Genomic DNA, 17225 nt, shown 5'->3' with positions numbered 1-17225 from the left:
ACGTCTCCGACGTATCGATAATTTCTTATGTTCCATGCCACATTATTGATGATATCTACATGTTTTATGCATACTTTATGTCATATTTATGCATTTTCCGGCACTAACCTATTAACGAGATGCCGAAGAGCCAATTGTTGTTTTCTGCTGTTTTTGGTTTCAGAAATCCTAGTAAGGAAATATTCTCGGAATTGGACGAAATCAACGCCCAGGGGCCTATTTTGCCACGAAGCTTCCAGAAGACCGAAGAGAAGACGAAGTGGGGCCACGAGGCAGCGCCACACTAGGGCGGCGCGGCCCAGGAGCTGGCCGCGCGGCCCTAGCGTGTGGGCCCCTCGTGACTCTCCCGACTCTGCCCTTCCGCCTACATATAGCCTTCGTCGCGAAACCCCCAGTACCGAGAGCCACGATACGGAAAACCTTCCAGAGACGCCGCCGCCGCCAATCCCATCTCGGGGGATTCAGGAGATCGCCTCCGGCACCCTGCCGGAGAGGGGATTCATCTCCCGGAGGACTCTACACCGCCATGGTCGCCTCCGGAGTGATGAGTGAGTAGTTCACCCCTGGACTATGGGTCCATAGCGAGTAGCTAGATGGTTGTCTTCTCCTCATTATACTTCATTGTCGGATCTTGTGAGCTGCCTAACATGATCAAGATCATCTATCTGTAATGCTATATGTTGTGTTTGTTGGGATCCGATGGATAGAGAATACTATGTTATGTTGATTATCAATCTATGTGTTGTTTATGATCTTGCATGCTCTCCGTTACTAGTAGATGCTTTGGCCAAGTTGATGCTTGTAACTCCAAGAGGGAGTATTTATGCTCGATAGTGGGTTCATGTCTCCGTGAATGCGGGGAGTGAAGAAACCCCTAAGGTTATGGATGTGCTGTTGCCACTAGGGATAAAACATTGATGCTATGTCCGAGGATGTAGTTATTGATTACATTACGCACCATACTTAATGCAATTGTCTGTTGTTTGCAACTTAATACTGGAAGGGGTTCGGATGATAACCTGAAGGTGGACTTTTTAGGCATAGATGCATGCTGGATAGCGGTCTATGTACTTTGTCATAATGCCCAATTAAATCTCACAATACTCATCATATCATGTATGTGCATTGTCATGCCCTCTCTATTTGTCAATTGCCCAACTGTAATTTGTTCACCCAACATGCTATTTATCTTATGGGAGAGACACCTCTAGTGAACTGTGGACCCCGGTCCATTCCTTTACATCGATACAATCTACTGCAATACTTGTTCTACTGTTTCTCTCGCAAACAATCATCATCCACACTATACATCTAATCCTTTGTTACAGACAAGCCGGTGAGATTGACAACCTCATTATTTCGTTGGGGCAAAGTACTTTGGTTGTGTTGTGCGAGGTTCCACGTTAGCGCCGGAATCCCCGGTGTTGCGCCGCACTACATCTCGCCGCCATCAACCTTCAACGTGCTTCTTGGCTCCTACTGGTTCGATAAACCTTGGTTTCTTACTGAGGGAAAACTTGCCGCTGTACGCATCACACCTTCCTCTTGGGGTTCCCAACGGACGCGTGCTGTACGCGTATCAGTCCTCTAATCATTTCATCAAGCGCTTTCGCTGGACGTCGTCTGGGGGACACAACTCGAGATGGTCTTAGAGTATATCAAGCCTTGTTTCCTATAAATTTGAAAGCTAGGTTATGACACTTAAGAGCATCTCCAGTCGCGTCCGCCAAACGACATCCAACAAAAGCGGCGGATCGGCCCTAATGGGGATGCCGTTTGGTGGCGCCCCTTTTAGGGCATGTCCCCCAAACATTTTTTCCAACGATTTTTTTTTTCAAGATTCCTTCTCTTACATAGAAGGAAATTGAAGTAAAACGTAGCGACCATCCTCGAACACCTTCGTCGTTGTCCTAAACCCTAAACTAGAGGCTTCTGCTCATCGTCGGTGTCATTGATGTCTCTTTCGCCGATGTTGTCACTGACGTGGTAGTGCATGCGGCACATCGTGTCATCGAACACCTTCACGCGAAGCTCGTCGACGCCTTCGTACATGAAGTTCAGCAAGTAGTCGACCTACAGATTGCGGGCACGCTCGAGCTGCTTCCAACCATTGTGGAGGTACATCTGGCCTTGCCCCTCGAATAGGACCTCGGTGGCCCACCGGTGAAAACCACAACCATTTTTCCGCAGCTGAACCTTGGTTGGCTCCCACTTGTCGAGAAATAACGTGAACTTCTCCGGGAGCCTCTTTTTGCCGAAAGGGTCTTCAGTGAAGAAGACGACAAACTCGAAGAAATCGATGTCGTGGTCTCGTGGAAGTACTTCGTATCCTCCTCCGTCAGCCACTCACCACACCTCTCCGTGTTGCGTTCGACGCTCCCGCAACGCCCCCTGTGTAGCGGGGCGGGCTCAGAGCGCCGGACACTTTATTGGGTCGCGCTAGATCGAAATGGTCTATGGGAAGCATGGCTTGAACGCGATCAAGTGTCTAAGAGCATCTCCAGTCGCGTCCCCCAAACCGTCCCCCAAAGGGATTTGGGACGCGCCGGATAAAAAAACGTTCCCAGCAGCGTCCCCCAAAGCCGTTTTTTGTCCAGAGCGGCCGTTTTTTGTCCAGCGCGGCCCGATACGGTGTCCAGCGCCCCGAGCCCGTGCTCGCTACACATGGGAAGCTCCGGGGACGCCGGGCACACCAAAAAGAAGGCAGGGAGTGGCGGGATCGACGCGTCAGCGGCACATTGAATTTTAACCTAACCGTCGCCTACCTCGCAACGGAAGTTATTGGCGTGCAGCGACGGTGCAGTTCCCGCAGAGGCGCAGCGAAGCGTCTCATCGCGCCTAGCTCTGCATGCCGGCATTAATGAGCGCCACCGCTCCCCCGCCTCCATCCGGCCTATAAAAAGGGCAGCCTCTCATCGTACCTCTCACACACAAACCCTAGTGCCTCTCTCCCCAACCCTAGGCGCCACCATCTCAAGAGTCGAGGCCATGGCTGGGCGAGGCGGAGGCCGAGCTCGCGGCCATGGTCGTGGTCATGGTCGCGACAGAGCTGCACGCTCGCTGTCACCTGCGATGCCGTCGTCTTCATCGTCGGAAATGCAGGACGAGAAGGGGCTCGTGCTGTTCAAGTTCGTCGTCGTCCTCAAGGGCGACCCACACGCCATCTAGAGGCTGCCGGACACCTCCGCCGACTTCGTCGCCAGCGATGAGCGCCCGGGCTCGCTGCATCTGCGGGAGGATGCCTGTGGCTACAACCGGTGGATCGTGGACGTGATCTACGACGCACGCGGCAAGATGTACCTCCACATCGGCTGGGAGAAGTTCGCGCGCTACCACCGCCTCGAAGCCGGCTTCGTGCTCGTGTTCTCCTACTTTGGCGAGATGGACATGAGCGTCAAGGTGTTCAACGAGACGCGTTGCCGCCGGCACTACCACGGCGACAACGCCGAGGAGGACGACGACTGATGAGTGTTGTTTCTTCGCAACGAAAATATCTGGTTGTTCTTCCTCGGAAGAACCAACAGGGGTGTGCCCCCGAGTGTTCTTTCTTGGCAGCGAACACACGAAACCTTCGATGCAGGAACTAGTTAGGTTTAGTTATTTTGCAATGTTTTATATTTTTATCAACCATGGTTCAAACTATGTATTAGTTTGTGGAAAACCATGTTCCAAACTATGTCTTCGTGTAAACCACATTCCCAATTATGTATTAGTTTATTGAAGAAAAATGCAAAAAAAAAATGTTTGGGGGCAACGTTTGGAGGACGCGGCTGGGGAGCAACGTCCCCCAAACCGATACAAATGAAAAATATACTCCAAACGTTCAATTCGGTGCCGTTCTCCGAACGATTTAGGGGAAGTGAGTGACACGCTCCAAATCATTTTAGATGACATTTTGGAGACCCGAATATTAATGCTCCAAGGGCTCAGTGCATTATCTGGAGTGCCTGCTTATCCGTAACAATGACCAGAGCTACGCCTACGGCCTACCTACCTATATAAGCAACGCGTCAACACTACATTTCTGTTGGAGACTGCATTTTAATATTTGTAACAAGGTACAATGCATCAATTATTAGTTTATTTCTCTATCAGAGAATGACACTGACAGGTCAGTGGACTTGAAGTTGATACTATTTTCCCTGTTTTTTTTTTGAACAAAATTTCCCTGTTATAAAAACTCATTTTTTTTAAGTATACTGAGATTTTGCTATTGACGAGTATCCGGCAGCGCAGCTTAATTATAGTACGACAGAAACCTTTATATCGTGAACGGCTTAATCCTTCGGCCAATTGGCATAGTTGGCCTAGAGCAGTGTTGCTATCACATTATCACAAATTCACAACATATACAATACAGTAGTATATCCCTGCAGGCCGAGTAGAACAAATTAAGTGCAGATAATGCACTGGCCAATTGGAAAAGTCGTATGCTTTTGTGCAGCAAGAAAGATGACAAACTTTTTCTCAGACGAAAAGATGGCAATTACCAGTTGTTCTGTTCTGACCTGTTCTCGTATCGGCACTCTTTCCTCATCTGCGTTAAACCAAAACCGATTAGAATGTTTATTGAACAAGAGAACAATCCTAGTACCACCATATTGGCTGGACACAGCTTTGTAATTACGCCTGAAATTTATTTAGTGTCGTTTTCGTTTGACAAAGTCATGAGATGGAAAGTAGACCATGGTGTTAACAACTCAGAAAGTGGAGACTAAGACCTAACAATTTTGTAGGAAATACAGAAAAGATGACATACACGTACACCTTGCTGCTGCTCTGGCCGTAACATGGAAGATTTTCTAGTGGGAGGAGAAAGGATAGGGCACCATACCTACAGTGACTAACACCAGGTGCTGTCTTATCTAGTGGTTTTGCTTGCTGCTTTAGTGTAGGCCCAACGACAAAGGCCAAGTCAAGTGGATTAGGAGCATTGGGACAATTGGTAGTATTGGTGTCTAATGCTAACAAAAGTCAGGAACCTAAAAGTAAGAAAACATAGATCATACGATCCGGTGGTAGGGGCAACCACACATATAGTGATGCTAGGCTATGAACGAACGAATCAACCACAAGCTACGCTATGAGCAAACCTAACACAACAATGCATTCCGTGCTATTAAGATGCCATCAGAAAGACAGAATTTGACTAGAAAGGTGCTGTTGCAAAGCGCTGAAAAGTCTCTTGGACAAATCAAACTAGCTACACTGTGAATATGATTAACTTTGAGTGGGTAGATTAGTATGGCTCCAATGCATGTTTTAAAGTTATGAACCTAAAAGTGAGAAAATAAACGAGATACAGTGATACTAGGCTATGAACAATCTATCAACCACAAGCTAGGCTATGAACAAACCTAACACAACAGTGAATTCCATGCTATTAAGATGCCACGCGAAAGGCGAATGTGACCAGAAAGCTGATGTTGCACAGTGGTGAAAAGTTCCTTGGACACATCAAACTAGCTAAAAATTCTCGAATCACTACTGTGAGGATGATTAATTTTGAGTGGATAGATTAGTATGGCCGCATGCCATGTTAAAGGATGGTAAAGGTGCATGGCCTATGGGCTCCATGGTGTTAATCCATCAAGTCAAAGATGGAGACACAATGTCACCACCTGACCCACAGATCCTCTGAGCACCCGGTAACACACACTCCTTTACCATGAAAAGAGTGATTCTTACTGGCTTAATATATTTAAAATTGTCATATATAGTGAGTAATAGTGTTTAAGCTAATCGTGTCCTAATCGGTGTACATGGCAACCCACTGGATGAGATAGCAACCTGAATAGACGCAGTAGATGTCACCATTTGTCACTGCCAAATACCCTTATCTTTCTGTATTGACAATTGGACGTTAGACTTTGGCAACCAACTGAAAGTATCAGAGAACTGACTTGACATTGATTCAGAAAAAAATAGGGCCAGAGGAGAAACAATTGTGCTTTGTTTACATCACACCGGATATGAAATGACAAAAACGAGGTCTGACTACCCATTGTTACTTCCTTTCCATGGATAAAGTCCAATTACCAAGTAAAATATAGACTACAATTACCTCATGTACTAACTGACCGAAACCTCATAGCTGAATTATGACCAAGATATACTTATATGGAAACAAAACGAGATGCATGCGGGCATTTGATGACCAGTTAATTATATCTCGCCAACTTAATTCATTGACTGAATAAGTACTTAAACAAGCTGAGGCAGGAACTCCTCATCTATCAATAATTAGGCCACTAACAAAACTTGCCCGAATTTTCTTCGTAGGTGATGAATGTAAACTGTCATATCTCGTCTCTCTCGAACGAAAGGAAGGTTCTACCCTGAGGAAGCAACTTCCCGCAGCCATGCGTGTCAGCATCAGGTTTTTAGCGCGCGGCATCTGTACACATCAGGTACGCTGGCCAGGCATGAACGCATATACGTCTCGGAGTCTCTACAGTGCAGAAGCTAGATTTTGCTATACCTTCAACCAAACCAAAGCCACAGGCCATGAAAAATTAACAAATCGCTATCCATCCCTGTTGTTGGCTAAAATGAGAAGGATATAAAAATCCTCTTCCCGTGGACATGATACCCAACCAAGCATAATGGTTGCAAAAACTATCCTTGGCCACCTCTTCTCAGGAGGTCATGGTCCAAATCATGGTTGGAAAGGATGGTGATTTATATGAAAGTAAACCTGAATTCAGTATAAATCCATGTATGGAGAGCCATGGAGGTGTTGAAACACATATGGTTCAGTATGCAGGAGGCTTGAATTCAGACTTCAGAGAAGAAATCTGACCTCATCTCTGCTCTCTTGGCCTGGCCATCTGGTGCAGTAACTAGTGATGTAACTGGACCAGTTTATTGAATCGAAACCATTACTAGTAACTGGTAAGATTCCGTAGAAGGCAGGCTAGCCCTGTATCACGGTGTGGTACATCAGCTAACAGTAGCTACACAGATACACCATGCATGCAGTTGCTTCTGCAGAAGTCTTTGCCCAGGCAGACCGTCACCCAGATGCATGTAAGGCTGGTGCCAACGCGGGCGGGTGGCGGGGCGGTACCGCCCGGGGCGGGGCGGGAGAGGGGCGGGAGGCGGGCGGGACGAGAGGGAGGGGCGCCGGCGGGCGCCCGGCGCGCGCGCCCGCTCCCGCCCGGCCGGCGCCGCGTTGGCGGCGAGAGGGAGGCGGGAGGGAGGCGGGAGCGGGGCGGCAGCGATGGCGGGGTGGGCGAGAGGCGGGGCGGGAGGTAGAAGACAAAGGGGTTTTTGCAGAAAACCCCCTGGACTTAGGAAAAATTGGTAGGATTTGGCATTTTAGGGTGTTTTGAGCCAAATTTTGGCATTTTAGGGTGTTTTGAGCCAAATTTTGAGGGGCTTTTTCACAACAATTTAAATAGAGCTGGCACTATTTTATGATGTAATCGGTAACATTTTAAGTTAAATAAAATAATTTCTTGCATTATTTTGAATGTCTAAACAAAATCGAGTGAAATAACTTAATGTGGAAAAGAAATGGTGATGTGGAGGAGAGAAGTGAGAGTGGGGACTATAGCCCATGCATTGGCAAGGTGGGGTGAGAGTGGGGTGAGAGTGGGGTGAGAGTGGGAGAAAAGCTGACGTGGCGGGGCGGGAGGCGGGCGGTGCATTGGCACCAGCCTAAGATCTGTAGGATCACATTCGACACCCAATGGACAAATGGAGCACTGCAGTAAAACTGATGGGAAGCAACTTGAGTGACATTTTGTTTTCTTTGAACCAGAGATATCACATCAACGGCCCAAAAAATGCTACCAATCAGCAGAGCACCGATGCTCTTTGGAAAATGGGGAAAGATTCCCTTCCTCAGGTTTGACACAGTGTCTTGTCAAATGCGAAGAAGTTTGTGCAACATAGTTTTGTACGTGAGCCCCATTTCGAAAAAAAAGTTTTGTACGTGAGCCATTGCATCAGAGTGAACCTAGTGGGCAAAAGTTCTAGTAGTTTCAACTTTCATAGCTCAAGCTTCTCTAGTTCTCTTGCAATCTCTTTGTGAGAGTGCATGGTATCATGATCATAGGCCCCAAACATGTATTGATCAACTGGATAGACGCAAGTTGTATTATGGTTTATATCAACTTGGATTAGCCATCAAGGTTATCTTTTTACCACTGTAAACAAACAGATGAATGACAATATGAGGGTGACAGGTGCTCATGAAGGAGAAGCAAGAGGACAAAGATTGGTCACTTTACATGACCTCACTTCAACCACTACATTTATTGGGATTTGTAAGGTCACGCCCATTTTCTTTTGGCTCCCTTTCCAGGATTCAGAGCACTTGCATGTCTCTATCTTCATGATCTTTGTGAAGGTGTCTGTTGTACCAAAGGCAGCACTGAACTCTTCTATCTACTCATCATAGTACAAGCTTTGGCATCCTTTTATGCAGTAGAGAGCATATCCTATGAACTTTGTTTAGCAGTAGAGCGTTAGAATATTATTTTCCGAAGAGCATATCCTCTGAACTTCGTTTAGCAGTAGAGAGTTCGTGCACAATTCCCCTAGTCTGCCTTCGCATTTACATAAAGGACAAGGATGCTATCTTGTTAATACTACAGTACATGCCAAACTGGACTTGAAATGGTGAGAGTTTCACTGCGTATGAGTAATGGGTAGCAAGCTCATGAAGCTGCATGTTTATGGACTATGGTAAATGAATTCTCAGTTGATATCTATCACGACGCAGCAAGTTACAGTCTTTTTTATCAGCCCACACCGAAGTCATGAAGTGCTCTTGTGTTTCCCTATGGAAAAGGGGGATTCCTATACACCGACCAGGTCGGTGCCAACCAGGCACCGCACACCCGGGTCGGGTATGGGCCTGGCCCATTTTTTGCTTTTTTATTTTTCCGTTTCTGCTTTTTTCCTTTTTGTTTGTTTTTCTATTTTTCTTTTTCTTTTCTGGTTCTTTTTTTGCTCAAATTCAAAAAAGTTCAAATTTGAAAAACTTTCAAACATCGAAAATAGTTAATTGTGAAAATTGTTCAAATTTATTTTTTGTTCGTATTAAATTTACGTTCGTATTAAAAAATGTTCAAATTAAATTTTTGTTCATATTAAAAAATGTTCAAATTAATTTTTTGTTCATATTAAAAAATGTTCAAATTAAATTTTTGTTCATATTCAAAAATGTTCAAATTAAGTTTCTGTTCGTATCCAAAAATGTTCAAATTTTGAAATAAAAAATTAAAATTGAAATTTTGGAAAAAATGTTCTAAATTTGAAAATATTTAGAACAAAAGAACGTATTTTCGAAAGAAAAAAATTAATTTTTTTTGTAAAACTTCGCATTATAAATATTTTTAGCTTTTAAAAAAGGTAAAAATAAAAGACAGAAAAAGAAAAGAAAAAATAAAGAACGGAAATATTGGGCCGGCCCAAACCATCCGTCTGGGGTGTGCGGCGCCTGGTTCACCATGGAAAAGGACTTCCTCCGTTCACCAGGGCTAGTTTAGGTTCAGCCCACCTTCCTAACTCTATTCATCGAAGCCCAGGATACCAAGATCTCTACATAGGCCATCAGTCATGGGCCACACGTTTACTCAAAAGAAAAAAAACATCCATGGGCCAAACACACTTCAACATTCTGAATAGCTTCGTTTGGACAAGTTCTTTTCCAGTTAAAACACAAACATTTTCTGAAAAAAAAATTAAAAAACAAACATGGGATTAAAGGGGATTTTCTGGACTTCGGTACTCTGACCCCGATATTACTTAGTCTGGCATTAAATTACATAGTGTATCGACCCTTATGAGTTTCCTTTAATTAGCTATTTATTCAGAATTTGTCACTTTCGCCTAAGCTACATAATTTTGAATTTGATATGAAAAATTGTACAAACATATACGTGCATCCTCTACATGCAAAAAAAATGCATGGAATTTTTGAACGCATGGAAATATGGATTTAGGGCCCGGGCCAATGTCAGGTTCATGAGTAGCTGATACTAGGCACGCATTTTCGACATGGGATTGTGAAAAGCTAGAAAAATAATTACTTCCGATGAAGGTTCAAGCGATATGCTCTATACCTCTATGTACTCGATGTGCCTGCTTTTCTGTGAAGCCATGCCTTCCTACAATACTAAGCATGAATTGACGGAAATGTAGGCACATCAATTACTCATATTGAGGAGAAAACTTGAACGAAAATCTGGTTTTTTTAGGTCCCATCAAAAATTAAAATTTTCTTGTGGCGCCTTGCTCAGTCCCTTGCCTTCCAATTATCTGATACATCATAGAAACATATATCAACCACAAGTCCTTGCAAGTTATGTGGAATGGAAGATTCATAGAGGCACTCCTTATTGGATTGTCATATGGCCAGATGTGTTTGGGCATTGGCTAATGAGGAGATGGAGCATATGAATTTTACAACTTAACCGGAGGTGGCTTTTCTCGATGATTAACTCTATCTATCATGCAGAGTTTATATCCTTTATAGTCACTCTGTGGGCTATCTGGTATGCACGAGGGAAGGCCATTCATGAGGATGAATTTTTGTCTCCCATGTCTACACATATGTTTGTGCGGCGTTCCATATCCGGGCTAAATGAAACAAGACCATCAGCAGATTCTTAATCTCAAGCAAGCAGTCGGAATCTTTCAAATTCGATATGGACCCCTCCGCCGGTGGGTCATGTAAAAAATTAAAGTTTATAAGGCAGTGTCCATGCTGACAAATATTGTCCCTTATAGTGCAGTTTGTAGAAGTGAGGATGATCTTTATCTTGGACCATCACCGATGGTTAGTTTGGGTATTACTGACCCGACTGTTCTGGAAACACTTGCTTGCCGAGAAGCTTCAGCTCTAGCTGCTGTTTTGGACTGTCGAAAAGTGGTTATCACACAAATTCATGCATTCCCATACTCCCCTTCTTCCTTTTTACCTCCAAAAACACATAAAAGGCGACAAGTTGCTCCTCTTGTTATCCTGGCTGTTTTTATCTTTATGGTAGCAAAAAAAAAAAAATCAATTACAACGCGAAAATGTCAAATCATGTGGGGAGAGTCTTTGAGGTTCAAGTCATATATCTTCCTAATCATAGTACCGAACCAAGATATCAGTATCCGTCAGACTAGATAGCATCATGATCTGCATGGTTATGGCACCTTACGCCTAAGCAGCTACAATGTGCCCTATCATTGGCATGTGCGCCGAACCATGGACGGATGGATACGGCTAAGCCGAACAAACTAAACAAATGCAGAGATCGAAAGCTGATAACAAAGACAGAGAAAGAAACGGGGAGCTGATGATAAGAAACTTATCTCCCGATCAGACGGAGAATCTGCAGGGCAGAGAGCATGTTCTGCACTTCCTGTTTCCGATGGTGATTAGTAGACAAAAGTCAAATTAATCATGGCGCCTAAACCCCCTGACATGACATAATGAATCCAGTAGGCAGTAGCCACGGCATGGCTGATCATGAGAATGCAGTGTCACTTTGTGAGGCTATCAGCTAGCAGTGTGTGCATTACAAGGTAGGCTTGTCCTAGTATATCATTTTCCAAAAAAAAAGGATTATTACATTTTCGCCAACACAAGTGCAGCTGCCAGCTTGAACCCCGCCCCAGAAGGCCAGAAGACGATGGCCATAAATATGCAGTCCCAAGTACGCCTGTGTAGGATAAGAATCACTGTTATCATGTGAGCAGCGGCCACCACATTCACGACTTGGTTTCCAAAGCCGAGCATCACTTTTTCCTGAAGTGCCTGAAAAATCTTGTGACCTGTGTGTCACCCACAGTAACAGCATCAAACATATCTACAAAAGAGGACATAAAGAGGAGGCCGTGTCCATGAAGTGCTTCACGAATCTCACGACGACAAAAGCGGCTGTAGCTCCCATACCAGTCCGCAGTTTGGCCGAGAAACCGCCCCGTCGTCTCGCTCGCATCACATGGAAGTGCACGCTACAGGTCGCCAGTGCCAGTATCTTCTTGTTCCTGCGGCGGGCATGGGGATAAATACATGTGGCCTGAACCAGAGTTAGCACGTACACATGATGCGCAGTTCGCACACATCACATGGCTTCAGTTAATCAGCGCGTGATTGCAGGTCGCAGCCTATCAAGCGCGCAGGGTGTCCCCATCCCCTCCTGTCCAGACGGGGCCATGTTGCGGTTGCGGTGCATGGCTCGTCTCGGGACGCAGACCTGCATCAGGCATGGCTGAGTGTCTGATCCTGTCTTCTCTTCTCAATTCTCATCCATTGGCGCCCACAGGTCCCCATTCCATTCATCTTGTGGAGAGGATGGAACAGTACCTGAATCCAGGGATCCAAATTAGTTATTAGTGGCCGTGAAAAGAGGATAATAATATATGTGCGCAGACGTGGCCTTGGATGACTGTGAAATGCAGCCACCAAATGGCCATGGCCCTGATGCTTCACTGTCACTGTGTCTCCGTCATTCCACTCCCCCCATGAGACAACGGATAAGGACACTGAAGTGGCAACATTGACTGGAACTAATGATGGACGTATACGTTGCATATACCTTTTATTCTTCCCAATGATGAGAAGCAGTATTCGTTTGAATTTTAAGTGATTAAAGAAGCACTAGTCCTTTACTCCTTTTCTCTCTTTGTTAATTAGTACGAAAGATGAAATTTAAGTGTGTGCACCTTTGAAGCGCTGACGCTCTAGATTTCCAACATGGCTTCTAGCCTTCAGTTTCAAACAATTTGATGATTACAGTGAGTTTAGCCACCTTATCTAGGCTTTTGACCTTGTTATGCTAGCCCCACTAGAAAAATAGCCTGTCTCATTGGCTTTAATTCTTCTTGAATTTTAGGTTTTCCTTTTCTCTATTAGAATTTATAGAAGCAGAAGAAGCTCATGGTGGAAAAAAAGAATACCTAGAAGTACTTCACTTTAGCACCAACTAAGATTTATGGTCCAGCTTTCAAACAGCGGCATCATGTGCGGTGATTTATGTTCAACTTCTGGCTATAACTTCAAAAACTTATCCCATAATCCAGAAATTCGCCTTTATATGTATACAATTACAACATCAATTCAGTTAATGGAAGATGTGGTATGACTAGCTGCACTAGTCCTGCACTAGTGCACATGACATGCAAACTGGCCTTTTGTAGCTCTCAGTTATTTTTACTAGACAGATCTGTTAACCAAAGTTTGACAAACATGTAGATCTTGGAGTTGAGATGAAAACAAGAATCTACCTAAGAAAAAGTCTTACGAAGTTTCAACACGATCGGTAGTGAAATGCCTCTAGGTATGGATATATCTCACCTCACTTTCTCTGGGTACTTGTGTAATCTTCTTGGAAACGAACATGCAAACATTAATAACTTGCGTTCCACTCAAACTCTCTCCACCCAATTACGCTCGCACCCTATCAGAATAACAGTGACGTTTTCATAGAAGATGGCCTGCAATTGAGTAGCATCACGTGTATGGGCCTAAGTACATGCTACAGGAAGAAGATGCAAAGGCACTCACACGGTTTACAGTTTTAACCAGTTTTTATTACAGTTCTGCTAATTACTACGCAAGTTAATTAGCAGATAAAGAAAAAGTCTTACGAAGTTTCAACACGATCGGTAGTGAAATGCCTCTAGGTATGGATATATCTCACCTCACTTTCTCTGGGTACTTGTGTAATCTTCTTGGAAACGAACATGCAAACATTAATAACTTGAGTTCCACTCAAACTCTCTCCACCCAATTACGCTCGCACCCTATCAGAATAACAGTGACGTTTTCATAGAAGATGGCCTGCAATTGAGTAGCATCACGTGTATGGGCCTGAGTAGCATATGGCATGAAAGGGACTAGGAAATTTATGGCACCACAAATTGAAATTGACGTGGAACAACTTGTATACTGCCCGCACTATGTGCCTAGGCTGAGCATCATGCCAGGGAGCAAAATCATTACGTAGTCTGGATATGAGCCTACCTATGGCCAGTATAAAATGCAGACCTAATATCCAGCTGTCAACCAGTTTGCAAAAAGAAGAAGCACCATGTGCTTACAAAAAATATTTAAATGGAAGACAGTGACAGATGTTTGGTATAGCTTCCTAATTAGCATAATGGAGTATATATGCACTAACCAAATGTGGTTAAATTTTGGAAATACCAACATAGAATGAATGTTGAGATAGGCCTTGCCCTTAATCAAACAGTCAGGAAGTGTACCTGTGAGGATCAAACACATATATACTTTTGTTCAGTCGATATTGCTGTTTAGCTGATAAGGAAAAGATAGATGGTATGGCAGTAGCCAAAGACTCTTCCCGATAGTAACAGAAGAAGCCTATTAATGTGGAATGGTCTGTGAAAAATACATGTGAGCAAGTCAGAATGTAAGGCAGCACACAATGGCATCCGCCGCCAAAGGACAGCGCCCGGAAGCAAAAGGGAAAGTGGAGTTTGGAGAGTGAGATGGTAAAATTATGTCGCATCATACATGTCCATTTCTTATGCCAAGTTAAATTCTCATACTGGCTGGTACCCTTTAACAAAAGGTATAGTTCAAACTGGAAATAAAATGTTACACTGGAGCATAAGAGTAGGGTTTCAAGGAGCTGATCAAGTTCTGATGGAGGATTCATGCAATACATTGGATTTATGGGGGTCTTTAAAATTGTAATTTATTCTTATAATTCTAGTAGATATATAATATTCAAAAATAGTTTCAGATCTTCTTATAAATAAAATTTTCAATCTAATATCTATTTAATGAAAATGAGTCTCATAGAATGCGGTTATTATTTTCTAGTAGTACGAAAGTGCATAGGTACAGAGTTTTCCTATACCTTTCCCAAATCTTATTGATATGCTCAGGTACCAACATAAGATATATCTCAGACTGTTGTCAAAGAGTCAAGACACTAGACTAGTGCTACAGCACCATATACATAAGAAATGTAATGGCCCATCCTAATAGTAATAGTGGCACCTTACAAGAAACAAAAGATGACATTTCTTCAGAGGGAACAAATGACAACATCTACTGATATTAAAAGGAAATAATCAAATAAGCACGCACTTCCATAAACTGAGTTTTTTTTTAAATCTTCAATGGAGCCTTCACTATTTTTTTAGTTATCTTAAGTTTGTTTACCAACAAAACAATTCAAGCAATCATAGTTAACATGCTTGATCATCTAATTCATGATTTTATAATGCAATGAGCAATTCAATTTGTGGGGAAAAAATCACCACGAAACAAAGATTCCATGGCCCAGTCTAAATCGTGGAAGCCATTTGCCATCATTCATGAAAAGAGGTGTCAACCGACTAAGGTAACAAACTTTTTTTAATAGAAAGGCTTTGATAACATGATACTACATTACTACCCTGCAGCTCTAATAATCATACGTCGCTGGTGGAAACAATATGGATCTATCCTCTATGGTAATTCATTAAATAATTACTAGCCATATATTTACATATTAACAACATGAAACAAATGTTAGTGAATTTATTATTCAAAATACTTTCAAGGTCTACATTTCATTTTGCTAGCATATTATGACAGAAAAATAGTTTCCCAGAAAAAATACTATAACCAAAGTATTCCATTGAGGCCATGATACATAAAAAATGACTTGTGTTTGTGGGTGGAGTATGTGTACATCCTCCATGATATGCAAACTCATAATTATGCAAGGAGATACCTCAGACTATCCTAAGAACAAACTGTGAACCAATATGTCCCTTATAAAAGGCGAAAAAACATGGACGATATTTACTGACAAGAACATCCAGGTCAAATACTCTCCTTTTGAGTTATGGGCAGAAAGATCTGTTATGTTTCTACGGCACCTTGAGTTTATGGACTGACTTGTGTTAGTGCATAAAACCTAATCTCGTAGCAGGGTGAGACGTCCTCTCTATATCTGGCAGCTGGTTGGCTCATGTTATCAGAAACAGAACTATGTTGCTCAAACCTTTTAGAAATCCATACCTACAGGAAACTCAAGAAAACTGAAACATGACAAAGGACCAAATCCTTTTACCAGAAAAACATATATACTAGGTGGCAAGGGTGGGTTGATCAGCAGGGAAAACAACTCAGCGAAGGGACAAACTTTGCATTTCTGTGTGGAAGGGGAGAGGCCCCCCAAATTCCCACAGCAACAGCAACCGCAACCCTTTCTAGCCACCAACTGATGCCAGAGTTTTTTAATGCCAGGAAAAGGACAGCAAATGAGGCCTCACACCCAACTAACTCTGTCTCAAATCTCTCACCTCAGAACATGCACCAATACCTTCCAATCATAAATACACCCTCTCCACACCCCTGCCCTCACAACCATAATAACCTCCCTACAAATAGCCTCCAAGAAACCAAGGCCAGCACAGAGCAAAAGCAGCAGCAATGGAGATAGAGTCAGTCAAGTGCGAGTGTTGTGGCCTGAGGGAGGACTGCACCCAGGACTACATTACCAGTGTGAAAGCAAGCTTCTATGGCCAATGGCTGTGTGGGCTATGCTGTGAGGCTGTGAGGGACGAGGCTAGCAGGAAGAAGCAGGCTCATCCAGGAGTGGAGGAAGCTGTGAGGGCGCACATGGCGTTCTGCAAGAAGTTCAAGTCCAACCCCGCCGTCCGGGTGGCTGACGGCATGCGTCAGATGCTCCGGAGGCGGTCCGGCGACTTGTCGAAGCCAGACACCTCCAAGAAGTACAGTAGTGCGCAAGTTGGAGATGAATCATCCGTTTCATTATATTGATGAAGGAACACACCATTCCTGTGGCTTGTAGATTGGCTAGTGCTCTTCTCAGCCTTAAGTCTTTTGTTCCATTTGTAAGTCTTGGCTTATGTTCTTATTATGGCAAGAGTTCAGAATGTACATAAGTCATAAGATTTCTTGAAAATAGATGCTAGTGGTATTTGGCTTTGATATTCCTCTTCAACTGGTGCTGCTATCCTTTTTTTTTCCATAACAAACGGTGTTGCCTGCTCTTTATGTTCAGAAAGCAATCATGGGTCGCGAAGGTATACTTAGATGAATTAATTAGTTTCTTGTTGGAACCTAACAAAGACAGGGAGGAGGTTAGCATGTGCAAGCAACATTGTTCACAATACTCGCTGTGTCTGACTTGACTTCCGATGGAGACGCTACAACAAGAATCAAGACATCTAGCCGGTATTACCCAGAGCTGGTGGCTGTAGTTGCATCACTCCACTGTGCTCAGCAGTGA

At 43.7% G+C, this 17225-nt stretch overlaps 1 protein-coding gene across 1 annotated transcript; it reads left to right on the top strand.

Moving 5' to 3' along the window:
- The first annotated feature begins 16285 nt into the window (after nucleotides 1–16285).
- LOC124700059 lies at nucleotides 16286–16924 on the top strand. Its single transcript, XM_047232250.1, has one exon. It carries the CDS (start codon nucleotides 16403–16405, stop codon nucleotides 16751–16753), a length of 351 nt encoding a protein of 116 aa, XP_047088206.1. The 5' UTR covers nucleotides 16286–16402; the 3' UTR covers nucleotides 16754–16924.
- Nucleotides 16925–17225: the final 301 nt, after the last annotated feature.

This window comes from Lolium rigidum, chromosome 3 (assembly GCF_022539505.1).
Source record: "Lolium rigidum isolate FL_2022 chromosome 3, APGP_CSIRO_Lrig_0.1, whole genome shotgun sequence".
Lineage (NCBI taxonomy): Eukaryota > Viridiplantae > Streptophyta > Magnoliopsida > Poales > Poaceae > Lolium > Lolium rigidum.
The sequence above is the reverse complement of the archived record's forward strand: the minus strand, read 5'-3'. Positions and strand labels throughout refer to the sequence as shown.